Source organism: Hylobates moloch, unplaced genomic scaffold, assembly GCF_009828535.3.
Source record: "Hylobates moloch isolate HMO894 unplaced genomic scaffold, HMol_V3 SCAFFOLD_4, whole genome shotgun sequence".
Classification (NCBI taxonomy): Eukaryota; Metazoa; Chordata; class Mammalia; order Primates; family Hylobatidae; genus Hylobates; species Hylobates moloch.
Genome location: NW_026652279.1, coordinates 49,870,654 through 49,885,458, shown reverse-complemented (window position 1 = coordinate 49,885,458; position 14,805 = coordinate 49,870,654). Strand labels below are relative to the sequence as shown.

The following is a 14,805-nucleotide window of genomic DNA, read 5'->3' as shown; positions in this document are numbered from 1 at the left end:
TATTGATTAACAATAAGCTACTACCTTATCTCTCTTCTCTTCATCATAGCTAAACTTACTAAACAATTTTCTGGGTATACTGTGTCTCCTTTTTTTCATTTTCCAATTAAACATTTTTCTCACTCCAGTTGGCTTAGACCTCTACTCCTCCATCAGATTTTCTCCTGTTAAGACTACTAAAGACCTCAGTGCTGCCCAGCCTGCTGGGTGCTTTTCAGTCCCCTCCTGATCAGACTCCTGAGCAGCATTCAGTACAGGGGACAGCTCTTTTCTTGGCGCTTCTTCACTGTCTCCCTTTTCTTTGCCTCTGTGTACCACAATCTTCTGGTTTTCCATTCATTTCTCTTACCTCTTTCTCACTCTTTATCTCTCATCTGAACTCAGTTCTCTTGTACCCTCATGTCCTTCTATAGCTATGGCTTCAAATAACTTGCATATGCTGGTGACTATCATAGGGATTTCTCTAGTTCATAACCCTTTTTGGAATTCTGACTCATATCCTGTGCCTACCTGACATCCCCACTTGGATATTTCATGGGTATTTCCAATTGAACACACCCATAACTGAACCCTTGATCTTATCTTTTCCCTTGCCTTCCACCCTCCACCCTCCATCCTCCAGTGTTTCCAACTAGGAAATTGCATCTCTATTCACCTATATGTTCAACAGAAACCTGGAAATTGATCTTGACACGTCTTTCCTTATCATCCCTACATTCAGTTGATTACCAGCTTATTTCTCGATTACTTCAACATCTCTGCATCTCCACTAACAGCATTCTTTTCTCTGTTATGAAAATCTCTTAGTCTACTTCCACTTGCTTTCCTTCAATCCATTCTCTTCACAGCAGCCAATGTGATTAAAAAGAAGAAATTAGACCATATTACTGTGGTTTGTATCACACTGTACTTGACTATGCATCCAAATTCCTTAGTGTGATCTGTCACCAGCCTTTCTGTCACCACCCTCCCATTCTTCACAGCACTCTCACAGTCACCTTCCTTTCTATCTTTCTATTTGTTAAAAGATTCATCCTCCCCCAACACCAGTCCTTTGCAGATACTGTTTTCCCCTACCTGGAATTCCTTTCCTCATATTCCATGTCTCATTGGTTCTGTCTTTCAGGGCTCAAGATCAGTGTTAGTTTTTCAGAAAAGCCCTCCTAGACCTTTCCAGTTCCGGTTAGATTTTCCCTGTTGTTCTTTTTACAGATAAACATTTTATAATTTATGTTTGTTTTGAGCCTCCTAGACATTTATGTCCCACTCTAGCCTGTGAAATAGAGGAGGGCACTAGGGCACTGTGATCCACTGTTTATCCAGCCCATAGCATGTGCCAGGATACTGCCCAGTGTGCTTGCGAATATTGTTGTTGGATTTTCCTGCTAATGGCTAGTCCAGGCTGGGCCTTAGCAAAACACTGAGCCAAAAACCTGCCAAAGAGCTATGTGCAGCCAAGTTTCAGGACAGCTGGGCTGGGCTGCCTGTGTGCACATGCCAGGAGGCCTGTAGTCACACGTCCCATCATGCCAAAGCGTAAGACAGAAGGAGGAAGTGGCCTTTCCCCTTAGGGATCGTGTTTCCTTTTCCATACACCTGTTGCTGTGGTCAGATATAAACCATGGAATGAGAAAAGCAAAACCTGAAAAGATATCTCTGTTGGGCAAGCTCCGATTCAGATGTTGATAGTACATCCTGTAAGCCTGGCTCTAGAATTTTGGAGACAAGGCCGGAGCCATAGGAAAAAGGTTTAATAATACCTCAGAATGCCTCTCCGTTCAAATCTTTTATTTTTTATTTTTTTTGGGACGGAATCTCTCTCTGTTGCCCAGGCTGGAGTGCAGTGGCTTAACATTGGCTCACTGCAACCTCCTCCTCCCAGGTTCAAGTGATTCTCCTGCCTCAGCCTCCCGAGTGGTTGGGATTACAGGCTCCCACCACCACACTCAGCTAATTTTTACATTTTTGGTAGAGACAGAGTTTCGTCATGTTGTCCAGGCTGGTCTCGAATGCCTGACCTCAGGTGATCTGCCCGCCTTGGCCTCCCAAAGTGCTGGGATTACAGGTGTGAGCCCCCAAGCCCAGCCATCAGCATTCAAATCTTGATATGAAATTACTGATGTTATTTTCTTGGCTCTGAAGATTGGTCTTTTGTATTACTTCTTTTAGCTGATTTAGGAATGCACTTTATTTTGCACATTTAGCTTAAGTTATCATGATTAGTATTTATTATATGTTATCATATAAAATATAAACCATAGGCATACTTATATAGAAAACATAAAATATAGTCAGTTTGTTCTACTGTGTATTTATTGAACATTTTTGCAGCAGTTTCCTGCAGTGGCCTTTTATTACCCTTAGGGGTACCACTGTTAAGAACATCAATAAGCCTGTTGCCATCTCATCTTGAGATACATGCCACCTGCCGGTTGTATTCTCAGATAGTAGACACATCACAGATGGAGCCACTATGAACATTGATAAAGCTTAAACAAGGGTCTAACTCGAACATAAACCTGGAGGGTATATTTATTTGGTGAAGCAGTAAGCAAAGAGACCATCACATTTTCTTAGAGCAAGTGAAGGAAGATTGGGACCTCTGGTCTAGCAAACTGTTTTCATTTAATGGGCCTGGTGACAGAGTAGGGAAACCACTAGCACCATGAAGTCCAGCTTGGGCGAAGGCCTGACTGTGGAACTGGCTTCCTTCCCTTCTACTCCCCATCCCCATTCCAAGGCAAAGCCTGATCTCAGGCAATGGCTAAGAAGATATGGATGTGTGCATCTGTTTATGTAGGTTTTCTGCCTCTGTCTATTTCTAGCTATATTAAAAATTTGAAACTAAAAATATTTTTCAATTTCTTCTATTTCTGGATTATCTGTTTTATCTGTGCTTCTTTTTAGCACACAAAAATCAAGTCAGTTGTACCAAAATTAAATAAAATGGTTAAGAAAAGGCTCTGATTCAATAGACATGCTCAAGGGTCTTCCCATGACCCAGATGATAAATATATATCTCAAACTATCCTTTTGTTTAAGGACAAATATTGTGTGTCTTCATACAGATGCATTGTTACATTTTGTAGCCATCCTAGCCTGCATGCTTAGACACATGAAACACACTTAAAGTTTTGAACTGAAGCTTAAATCATTCTGTGCCATACAACATGTTCCTGAGTGAAATCTTAAATTCTTTGACTTCCTAATGTTTCTACAGTAAGCATATGTCATTGCATGTTAAATGGTTAAATCTTTTTTCCCACGATTTTCTTGCCAAAGTACCTGTTACTTCCTCCCCATCCTTCCTTTGGAGTCAGGGAAAGACAGTGAGCCTAGCCCAGAATTCTTCAGCAGTGTTAATACCTCTTGAGTGCAGAACAGGTGCCAAGTCACAGTCAGTGTGCAGCAGGGACCCAGCCCTTCCCGTGCCTCTTTCTTACATTTCAAAGTTGGCTCCCTGGTCAGAGGAAGTGGAACTGTATAATGGGATTTGGGGATTAAATCAATAGGATTCCAGATTGAGGCTATTTTTTTCTCGTGGTTGTTTGATTACATAAGTCCTGAGTTTCTGATTTATTAGTTTTTTTTTCTATACTAAACGTTCATCAATTGTGTAATTAAAATGTCAAAGCCAAAGGAAAAAAATCTAAGAAAGAAAGAATTATAGGATGTTCCTCTTCAGAGGCAGAGAATGGTTGGTTACTCAACAATCATTATTTGTTGACACAGGTCTATAATCTTTCCTCTGCAATTCCAAAATCTGAGAAGTTTCATGGGGAAAAAAAGTAATTTTGTAAGGTTGAATATTCATAAATGTAGCTACAGAAATAGTAACATGTTTGATTAGAGGGTACTGCTCCAAATCTCACTGGAAATGTCATATAATATATGCTATATAATCTGTGTTACCTCTGTGAAATTCAGAATATTCCGATATCCAAAATACTTCCTGCCTTACATATATCATGGACGTATGCATATGTACAGACTCATCAAAAGGAATGCTTAAACGTGGGCCATGTTTTTGCATATGAATTCTACTTCAATAAAGCTGTTAAACGGAAAATGAATTTCACATAAATGATTATGGACCTAAAATAGTTGCCTAATCTATGAACCTATAAGGATGCCTGCCTCCCAAACAAAGCCACAGGATTTAGGAACGGAAGGAAAGGGATTTTTAGGATATATAGATAGGACTTTGAATGGACCTCCCTTAAAAATGACGACTGGCCAGGCATGGAGGCTCACACCTGTAATCCCAGCGCTTTGAGAGGCTGAGGCAAGAGGATCACTTGAACTCAGGAGTTCAAGACCAGTGTAGGTAACACAGTGAGACCTCATCTCTGTCAAATAAATAAATAAACAGATAAATAAATGAAGCCTTAGAGACTATAAATTTTAACATATCACTGCGTCAATTCCAAACCTGACCGCATGTCTAATGAAATGTGGCCCGTGTGCCTAGAGTGCTGGGTTCTGTGCTAAACAGTTTGGAAATTACAAAAGTGGATTTTAATTTTTAGGAAAATCTTTATCATGCTAACAGGGTTGTCAGAATTAGCAAACAGAAATACAAGAACCTCAGGTACATTTGCATTTCAGACAAACAGAATCATTTTGTATTGTAATTATGTCCCATGCAATAATTGGGACACACTTAACATTAAAGTCATTTGTTGTTCATCTGAAATTCCAATTTAGCTGAATGTCTTCTGTTTTATCTGGCAGCCCTACAAGTTAATAAATTTGTAACCTTGAACCATCTGTTTATCAAGTATTGCACACTTAAATATGGTAAAATGATTTTTTAATTGGTATTCTAGAATATTCTGTGTAGTATTGAAACTCCAAAGAGTTAGCAGATTAAATTTGCTTATTCCTTCAGTAATACAACTTAGAAGAGAGACAATTTATGTTAGTGCCTTCTAACCATGAGATCTAGCAGAATAAGTAGTCTTTTAACAAGCCTTGTGTTTTTAATATCATTCAAGATTATTGGCAACTCGTGTGCAAGTTCAAATTCTTTAGTGTAAACTTTTAACAATCCTGATCATTTGTATGGTTAGATGATAACTATTTTGCCTCTGAATTTCAAATGTATCATCCCTGTCTATATGAATATTGCATACTGGAATCTGTCACAGTTTTTATTTGGTTTACTTGAGACATTTAATTTAAATGTAAAAATTTTACAATTGGGATATTATTTGTAAGAGAGGACTTTTATACTGTGAAGTAAAGGCATTAGGACCAAATATTTTAAGAATAGTTTTTGGTGGATCCTGTATTAATGTTCTGTATATTCATTAGAAAAATCAAATTGTAGTTAATTGCTTTTGCCTCTCTCATAACCCTGGGTGGCTAAGTCAATGGGTCTCAACCTGGCTGCACATCAGAAAACCTGGAGAGATTTTAAAATGCTTGTTACCAAGCCTTCTATCCCTGGATTTGTAACTAAATTGTGGCCTGGGAAATAGTATATTTAAAAGCTCTTCCACATTGTTCTAATGGGTTAACTGGACTGTGCTACATGAGGACAGGATCAGTTGCTCTCTTTTCTTTCCTCTCCTCTAGTTTTCTTTCAATTGTTATTGCACAAATGAACAAACAACTCACTATGGAAGCAAATATAGGCCCAATTTTATAAACTGATTTCTACCTTAATTTACCCATGAGTAATTTACCTTTGTCTGTATATGAATGTGGAACTCTAGAAACGTCAGTCTTAAATATACAAAATAGGTCAAAACTGGCATGAATTTGTGACCCAACTGGATTTTGCTGGTACATCAAGAGAAGACAAGTCAAAGTGAGAACAGTACTGTCTCTAGGAAAGTCCCATTCTGTTTGTGATTTTATAAATGCCCTCTTGTACATCTGGATTTTCCTGGAGTGTTCCAATTCCTACTAATCTTATTTTTTTCAATAAAGTGAAATGTGTTAAATTTATTAAAAATGCATTTTAGGCTAGGTGCAGTGGCTCATGCCTATAATCCCAGCACTTTAGATGGCCGAAGTGGGAAAATCACTTGAGCCCATGAGTTCAAGACCACCCTGGGAAACATAATGAGGCCCCCATCTCTACAAATAAAAAATAAAAAATTAATCTGGTATGGTTGTGTGCACCTGTAGTCCCAGCTACTTGGGAGGCTAAGATGGGAGAATCACTTGATCCTAGGAATTAAAGGCTGCATGAGCTGTGATCATACCACTGCAATCCAGCCTGGATGACAGAGTGAGACACTATTTTAAAAAATTTTTTTAATTCATTTTTTTTCCTGAAAGTACATTTATGAATCTTTTTTAAAAAGTTATATTCTCTCTCTATTTGGTGTTTGGAAAATATTATTGTGCCTATTGTAGTTAGAATAGGTGAGTTTACCAATTTAAATATGGAGGAAGAGAATAACCTCAATCTTAATATTTTACATTTAAAAAGCAAGAATCCCTAAACCCTCAAATGCCATCTATTTTACATTCACTGTAAAAGGTGAAACTTTCAGCTCTAATTAACTGCTTGCCTAGAGCTAATTTTCCTTTAACAACTTCCTGGGCAATAAATAGGATAGAGGAATATTACTTTCTTTCTGGCTCAAAGTTGATCTACTTGTGGCACTCGCAGGAGTTATATCACCTCTGCCATCCTCTGTGATTTATAGCCAGGCCCACCTGCCACTGGTCTTCTTTCATCCTTTCCCGTTACTTCCTTTGCCCTAGCTTTGGCCTCACTGAGCTTTTGCTGTGGGACCCAGGTAGTGGTCACAGCATTACTGATAAATAGAGAAGCTGCGAAAAGTTCTAATGGTGCCTGCTTGCATATTCTTCTAGATGCCCTTTTGTATGAGTTGCGAAACATTTTGAGCACCTCGGAAGTAAGGCACTATTTAAATATGAGATTTTTTTTTTTTTTTTTTTTTTTGAGGCAGAGTCTCGCTCTGTCGCCCAGGCTGGAGTGCAGTGACACGATCTCGGCTCACTGCAAGCTCTGCCTCCTGGGTTCATGCCATTCTCCTACCTCAGCCTCCCGAGTAGCTGGGACTACAGACACCTGCCACCACGCCTGGCTAATTTTTTTTTTTTAGTAGAGACAGAGTTTCACCATGTTAGCCAAGATGGTCTCGATCTTCTGACCCATGATCCGCCTGCCTCGGCCTCCCAAAGTGGGATTACAGGCATGAAAGATTTTTTTTTATTAGTTGTTAATTTGAGTTTATTATTAACAATACAAACATTTGAGAGCATCAGGAGTACTTTTGTTATTTCTTCAGATTTGAGACCTGTTTTAGGCCAGTGGCTTTCTGTATCATCAAATATCATATCAGTGTTTTCTATCAAAGATAACTTTAAATTTTAGGGCTTTTTACATGTGCTATTAAATTATAATTTGTAATCTTCTTCTTCTTTTTTAAATTACTTTTTAGCTTTCCATTTGGAGGTAGAGTTGCTGCAAACTCTGGTGATGCAGTACCTAGAAATAGAACTCTTGGGATAAAATTATTTTGCTGTGCAAATAGGGTAATCTTTGATCCACACACATAGGAAAGAACACCTTTTCTTAGCCAGAGGACAACAGATATTCTGTATGGCTGGTTTTATTAAGGAAAAAAAAATAATTCTGACGCTAAAGACTAAATCTAACGGTGCTAGTATGTTCAGTTTAACTATGGATTAGCACACGTGGGCATCCTTTCTTCTGTTAACAATGCCATTGCTTTCTCCAACTCTTGCACAATTGGTGTGTACAGTGAGCAAACTTACCGTTGAAGATGAAAGAAATTTTCTTTATTGTCTGTTAAACTTTTAAGTTGTTACAGAACCATGTTAGATTGATATATGAAGTAGGGGTCTCAGGTTTATGACTTCTGAATTTAATTATTTTAAGAAAATTACATTTCTAAAGCCAAATATACATTTCTAAATTTAAGTGAAAAATGGAGACTCAAGTGAACTGGTATTGACGTCATGTAGTTTTAGATTTGAACCATAACATCTTTTATACGGAATCTATGTGTTTATATAGGAAATGATGGCCATTTTGATAAAATGTAGTAAGGATAATTTCATAGGACTATTTCAGAGGAAAATCCTTAAAAAGAGTCCTTCTGTGATGTGCTTAGAAGCTAGTTTTGTTCCTGCCAGTTTATATAAAAGGAATATAAGGAAGGGAAGGTGGTGGTCATTTCACTTACTGAAGGTCAAATTGTCAAAGTGCTTTATAAAGTGCTTTTGTTTAGGCTGATGGTGTTACACAAGGAGAAAACACATCTAGAATTTGTTTCAATTGTTCAGAGCATCATAAAAAGAACACAAGTTGGGAAGACTGGCACCAAAAAAACTGAAGTTTTATTTCTTAATTTAGGAGGTAGCATTGTAAGGCCGTGTAATCACTGTATTAGAGTATTTGCCTATTAAATCCTAGAGAATGTCCAGGGTCTCATTGGCACGTGTGACTTGGAAGGGATTTAGTATTCGTTTCCTTCTCCTTTCTTCTCTGACTCTTTTCTTTTTTTCACAGTCCGTGTGTCAGTTTATTTTTATGTCAGTCATTGTGGGAAAGTCTGTATTTCCACAGTCCCCGTCACATTTTTGGTGTGTCTGAGCTGCCTATGCCTCCCCCTCGCTGCTTTGTCTGTCTTGCATTTTTACTAGCTCTCTCAGTCCTTGAATAATCTCTCTGGATTAAGATTTTCTAACTCTGTAAATTCTGAAGTTTTCCAAAGAGCTAGAACTGTTTCAGATGATGGGGACGTCAATTAATACACTTAGAATTCCTCTAACCTGAGAACAAAACCAATAAATTCCAAAACTTGCCCTGCAAAGGCCTTGAGCGAGTTAGGCTATGACAGTCCTTGAGGTAAATGCCCCCTTTCCTTTGTCTGTCTGGTTCTCTGACAGGTGACTCTTAGCAAGACTTGCTTATGAATTTGGTTCGCATTTCTTTTATTGTTGGCCAATGACCAACACTCAACATGACCATTGCTTCCCCTGCTTTTGTAACATGGTGGCAGGAAGGAGGGAGGGAAGGAAAGTGGGAGTCACTGCCATGAAGTGGACTGCGCTTTGAGAATGCAGAAACCCAGTCCCTTTGTCTTAACTTCCACTTATATCCCTTTATCCTAACCACTAACAAGATACGTTTCTGCATTCATAGATTGTCCAGAGTTTGTGTATGTTTGTTTGTGTTATCCTTGAGAAATGTTCACTAGCACCTGCTTGGGGTGTGAAGGTAATTTCTATTCTATTTTCTGGTTTCTGAACTTCAGGAGAAGGTAAAGCTTGATGCTGAAAGGGAAAAACTAGAGAGGCTTCAGGAGCTTTACTCCGAGCAGAAGACCCAGCTGGACAATTGTCCTGAGTCCATGAGGGAACAGTTACAACAACAACTGAAGAGGGTCAGTAGCAAACAGGAATGCACCAGTTATTTTGCTTTTCGTTTTTGTTTTTCACTTAAGTGCCACTTACCTGTGACTTACTACTTCATATAGCATAAGTTTGCATAAGTTCTAGTCATTAGATATGTTTAAATGGAAATATGCATGCTAACAGTATACATTATTCCACGCGAATCAGTTTTTTAAATTCCTTGTTAGAATCCTTCATATAATTTCTAATGCAAAACCATTTCTGGAGTCATTTTTTTGGTGACAAAAGAAGCTATTTCTGATTTGTAACCAACATCAACATTGTAGCATTTGTATTAACTGACCTCTTCCCCTGCATTGTCTGCTGCGTCATGAATCCTATTTACCCTTGAATGTTTTGTTCTTTAGCTTGATTTTAGACTCTTGTCCCCAAATTATCCTATTTTCTGATTTGCTCCCCACCAGCAGCTGTTCTTTTGTTTTTCCTTTTCTTTTTGCTGGTTAGTGACATTGAACTAATTAGCCTAATCACAACAATTAAACACCAAGACCCAAGATGCAGGGCATTACTAATGCCCCCAACATCTCATGTGAGCTTCATAATTTCTAAGAACTTAATGCAGCATAGACTTTCTAGTTAAGCTTTATCAAGTTATTCTTTGATCCTTAAGGTTGGCAGTGTTTAACACAACCACACTGGTTATCTTCTGAAAGCCAGACTTCCTAGGTGGATAGTTTCACAAACACTGGCACAGCCACTTAGTATTTCATAGCCTCTTGGCAACCGGGTCATTTCCTTTGAACAGCAGCCCCAGTAAACTGCTTCCCTCTGGGGAAGCAGTCGTTAACAGTCTTGGATATCTGAAAGAGTCACGTAATAGTAATTTGTCTTAAGTGAGTAACAATTTATGATTCTACCTGAGTATAACAAGCTAGTTTCATCCATGTTACTATGTTTGCACCGTCTTGGGAATGGGGAGGTTGAAAAATTTATTGAGATAGCACATCCTTAAACATTCTTAAGATGACCTTTAATACAAAAATATTTGCTAGCTCTGAGAACGTCACTAGGTGAAAAAATAACAGTTAAAGCTTTTCAATGTATTGCAGAAGTTGAGAGCATCTTAATAATGAGAATCCAATGCAGCTGTTTAAACTGCAGCATAATAGCTTTAGTATTTGTTTCTTACAGTGTTGGAGCAAAGAAAGTTTTAACCATATGTCTTCCCTTTACTCCTTTTATTGTGTACAGCTGAATTTGTTGTAAGAAGATAAAACTTCCTGCCTCTCAGTCACAATTCTCTGAAAATTTTATGATAAAAATGATTGGAAGAAAACTAGTATTTGTAAAGTAATTTCAGTTTGTAATTTGCGTTTATGCTAGTTAACAAAAGAGATGGGAAAACTGATTTTTTTTTATGTTTGCTTACTGTTTTTTAACTGTCCTTATCACTAAAGATTTTACTACAGTCATTGTAATTCCTTATTTACAGTCACCAGCATTGTTGTATATTTTGTCCTTCCCTTCCTCTGGTTATCCATTTATTGTGTTCTTTATAAACATTGCTTTACATAAAAATTGATAGACTCTATTCACAACTTGGATTATGATGAACATAAATACCGTTTAGCTTAATCTAGATTCTGTAGGATAACTCATAATATGAGTTATATGTTCCAAAGATTCTGACTACAAAAGAGGAAAGGAAATGGTGCAGACAGTCTTTTCCATTAATTGAAGGCAGAGACTTCTTCCCTTTCCTCTCCAAACAGAGTATAAAATTCTTATAAAACCTCTTTCCTTAGGAGAGATAACTGGCTTGTGATGGCTACAGTTCACCCGATATTAAGAGGTCTACTAATTCTGTTTTTCAAGAATGACGACCAGTATAACTCTTCACCAATGCCTTGGCTTAATCAGTAAAAAGTTCACTTACTTCATGAGAAGTAAGTCCTAAAGTTCACTTTAGGACCTTTCTGTGTTATCACAGCTTATCTCCCTTTAGACTTCAAACACTTCAGAATATGACTTCACTACAAAGCTTTCCCTTGGGCATTTAAACTAGATTTAATAAAGCTTATTTTATTATAAATAGCTTCATTAGGTGGTAAGTCACACAAAGTAAAAAATAAATGAATAAGAAGAAAGCTATTTTATTAAACTGCATATTGCCTTGAATACTTTAGCTGAAATTGTAGAATGATTTTGTGCAGCATAATGACTTGTGGCTGGTCTTCCTACCTTTAAATCATGATGTTAGAGTCTGAATATTATTTTCATCTGGTATTGGTTTTGTGGCCTGTGGTTGGTATGTTGTTAACATGGCCTTACCAATCTGGTAGTTGATATGGGCACAGCAATCCCTGGGTTACTAATAGTGTAGAAAAGAAAACTTATGTTAAATGAAAATGAGTCATTTAACTCATCTCATGTGGAAAAAGATAATAGAAATAATCTCATCCTACCTTCTCATTTCATATATGAGGATATTTAGGCCCATAGAGTTGGAATGAGTTGTCCAAGACTAATGGATAAAATGATTTTAGAGCCAGTGATAGAAAAAAGTTCTACTAATTGTAGATATCACTGGATAAATTTTTTTAATCAAGACCAAAATCAAACATTTATTTGAGTAAATAATCAAAAGCACAAGAAAACTATCCCAGCGAGGTAACTGTCTTCTTGTGCTTTTGATATTTACTCAAATGAATGGTTGATTTTGTTATCTTGATTATTATTATTATTTTTTTTTTTTTGAGACAGAGTCTTGCTTTGTTGCCCAGGCTGGAGTGCAGTAGCGTGATCTTGGCTCACTGAAGCTCTGCCTCCCAGGTTCACGCCATTCTCCTGCCTCAGCCTCCTGAGCAGCTGGGACTACAGGCACCCGCCACCATGCCCGGCTCATTTTTCATATTTTTAGTAGAGTCAGGGAGTATCTTGATGTTTTTAAAAAATTTTATTCAGTGATCTACAATTAGAAGACCTTTTTACTGTCACTGGCTGTAAAATTAGTTTATCCATTAGTCTTGGACAAGTCATTCAACTTCTATGGGCCGCAATATCTTCATATATGAAATAAGGAGTGTATTAGTCAGGGTTCTCTAGAGGGACAGAACTAATACGATATATATATATATATATCTGATAGATAGATAGATAGATAGATAGATAGATAGATAGATAGATAGATGTAGGGGAGTTCATTAAGTATTAACTCCCACAATCACAAGGTCCCACAACAGGCTGTCTGCAAGCTGAGGAGCAAGGAGAGCCAGTCCAAGTCTCAAAACTGAAGTACTTGGAGTCCAATGTTCAAGGGCAGGATGCATCCAGCATAGGAGAAGGGTGTAGGCTGGGAGGCTAGGCCAGTCTAGCCTTTTCACGTTGTTTTTTGTTTTGTTTTGTTTTTTCTGCTTGCTTTATATTCTAGCCACTCTGGCAGCTGATTAGATGGTGCCTGCCCAGATTAAGGGTGGGTCTGCCTTTCCCAGCCCACCAACTCAAATGTTAATCTTTGGCAAGATCCTCCCAGACACACCCAGGATCAATACTTTGCATCCTTCAGTCCAATCAGGTTGACAGTATTAATCACCTCAAGGAGGTTGGACTAGATTATTTCAACTGTCTTTTTCCATATTCCAAAAGTATGTAGTTAAAGTGTAAAAGTTAAGAAAACCCTGAGCCCCATTTAAATTTGCTTCTGGAGTTGGCCATGAGCTGTTATTACTGCAATTTCTCCTGGTCATACCACAACTATTCTCTTCCTGTCCCTCCATCAGGCAAAGAAAACATAAAGAACTGCATGTAAACTTCTGCCATATACATTATTTAAAAAGTTACTGGAAAGAAAAAAGAAATTGCACAGAATTTCCTTTAGTGCAGTCATTTTAGGTCCTTCATGCCTGGCCTTTGAGCTTGCCAGCCAGTAGAGAGATATAACACTCTTTTAGTGAGTGAAGTATAGTTAAAATTTTCATTCAATTAGTCATACATACTTCACTTTGAACTTCCTGTGTATATTATTCTGTGCTCAATTAAACTATTCCTGCTCCCAAATTCCATTCCCAGACTTCTTATTCATACATAAAATCTTGTAAAAGTTTTTATTCCTCTCCCTAATAGTTTTTTGTTTAAGATGTAAGTTTATACACACACTTTGATGGTTTAGATAACTTGATCAGATGATTACGTCAGTGGAGCCTGAGTGCTGAGCTTAGCCTAATTTTCAACTTTCTTACTTAGTGTGCCATTATTTTCATGCAGTGGTTTAAGTATTTACTACAAATAAATGAATGATTCTTTGACTTTCATGCAGGGTTAAAATAACACATATTGCATATTAGCCAGATATGGAGTAAGCAACTGACTAGCAAAGTGTATATATTCTGAGTCATGTGGCCACTTTGAATGAAGATTACTTATAAGCCAGAAAAAGGGCTTATTCCTTTTTTTTAAATCTCAGTAATCTTTGGCCACAAATCAAGCTTAATTGGAAGACCTTATAAACTTGAGTGTATGTGCTTATGTGTCAGCCAGTGTATTATTTCAAAACAGAAGATATTGTTTTAAGCCATAACACTTGAGTTATTTCTTAATTCCTTAATTCTTTTAATTCATTAATTCTTTTAGAAGTTATAAATTTGAAATATCTGATAAACTTGAAATGTCAACCAAACACTTGAAATTGAGCGCATATTTTTTTAGAGCCAAATAAAATGTAAAGAAGTGTTAAGAAATGTTGAATATGTTTTTCAAATTGTGTTTTTCCTGCTCTTAAGCTTTGAGAATTCAGTCTGTGTTGACATGATAGTCTTGTTACTAATTACTCAGTGGCTAATAGCTCTTTTATGAATCATCCCTGGAGTAAAAGTCATTGCAGAAGATAGAAATACATTTCATTTTATCAAAAAGCTTGCTTTATCATTAATATAAAACCAGAGTCGGGGTGGGGTTGAATATTGATATAGAGATAACTTAGCATATAACTATTTATTCAACTCTCTGATGATTTGATTGAAGAACAACCAAAAAATGCTTTGGTTGTGTTAGCTATGTAGAGCTGTGAGCCACAGAGCCCAGCTGCCTCTTCCTTTTGGATGTAGATTATGTGTAAGTTCTAGTTATAAAAAATCTGGCTGGGTGTGGTGGCTTTCACCTATAATCCCAGGTGAGTGGATCCAGGTGAGTAGAGGCTGAGATCAGTGGATCCCTTGAGTTTCAGACCAGCCTGGGCAATATGGCAAAACCCCATTCTACAAAAAAGTACAATAATTAGCCAGGCATGGTGATGTGCACCTGTAGTCCCAGCTACTTGGGAGGTTGAGGTAGGAAGATTGCTTGAGCCTGGGAGGTCGAGGCTGCAGTAAGCTGTATTGTGCCACTGCACTCCAGCCTGAGTGACAAAGCAAGACCCTGTCTTCTAAAAATAAAAATAAA

The 14,805-nt window shown here is 37.6% G+C and overlaps 1 protein-coding gene across 7 annotated transcripts in view; it reads left to right on the top strand.

Annotated features, from left to right (window-relative positions):
- The window catches only part of PHLDB2 (pleckstrin homology like domain family B member 2), a 235,411-nt gene that overhangs the window by 182,185 nt on the left and 38,421 nt on the right, over window positions 1-14,805 (top strand). For 6 of the 7 annotated variants that reach the window (XM_058437518.1, XM_058437522.1, XM_058437520.1 and 3 more), the window contains one exon: window positions 9,270-9,398. The exons of the other annotated variant lie outside the window; for it this stretch is intronic. In XM_058437518.1, coding sequence (XP_058293501.1) covers window positions 9,270-9,398 — 129 coding nt within the window. The remainder of the gene's footprint in view (window positions 1-9,269; window positions 9,399-14,805) is intronic. 7 annotated transcript variants of the gene reach the window in all.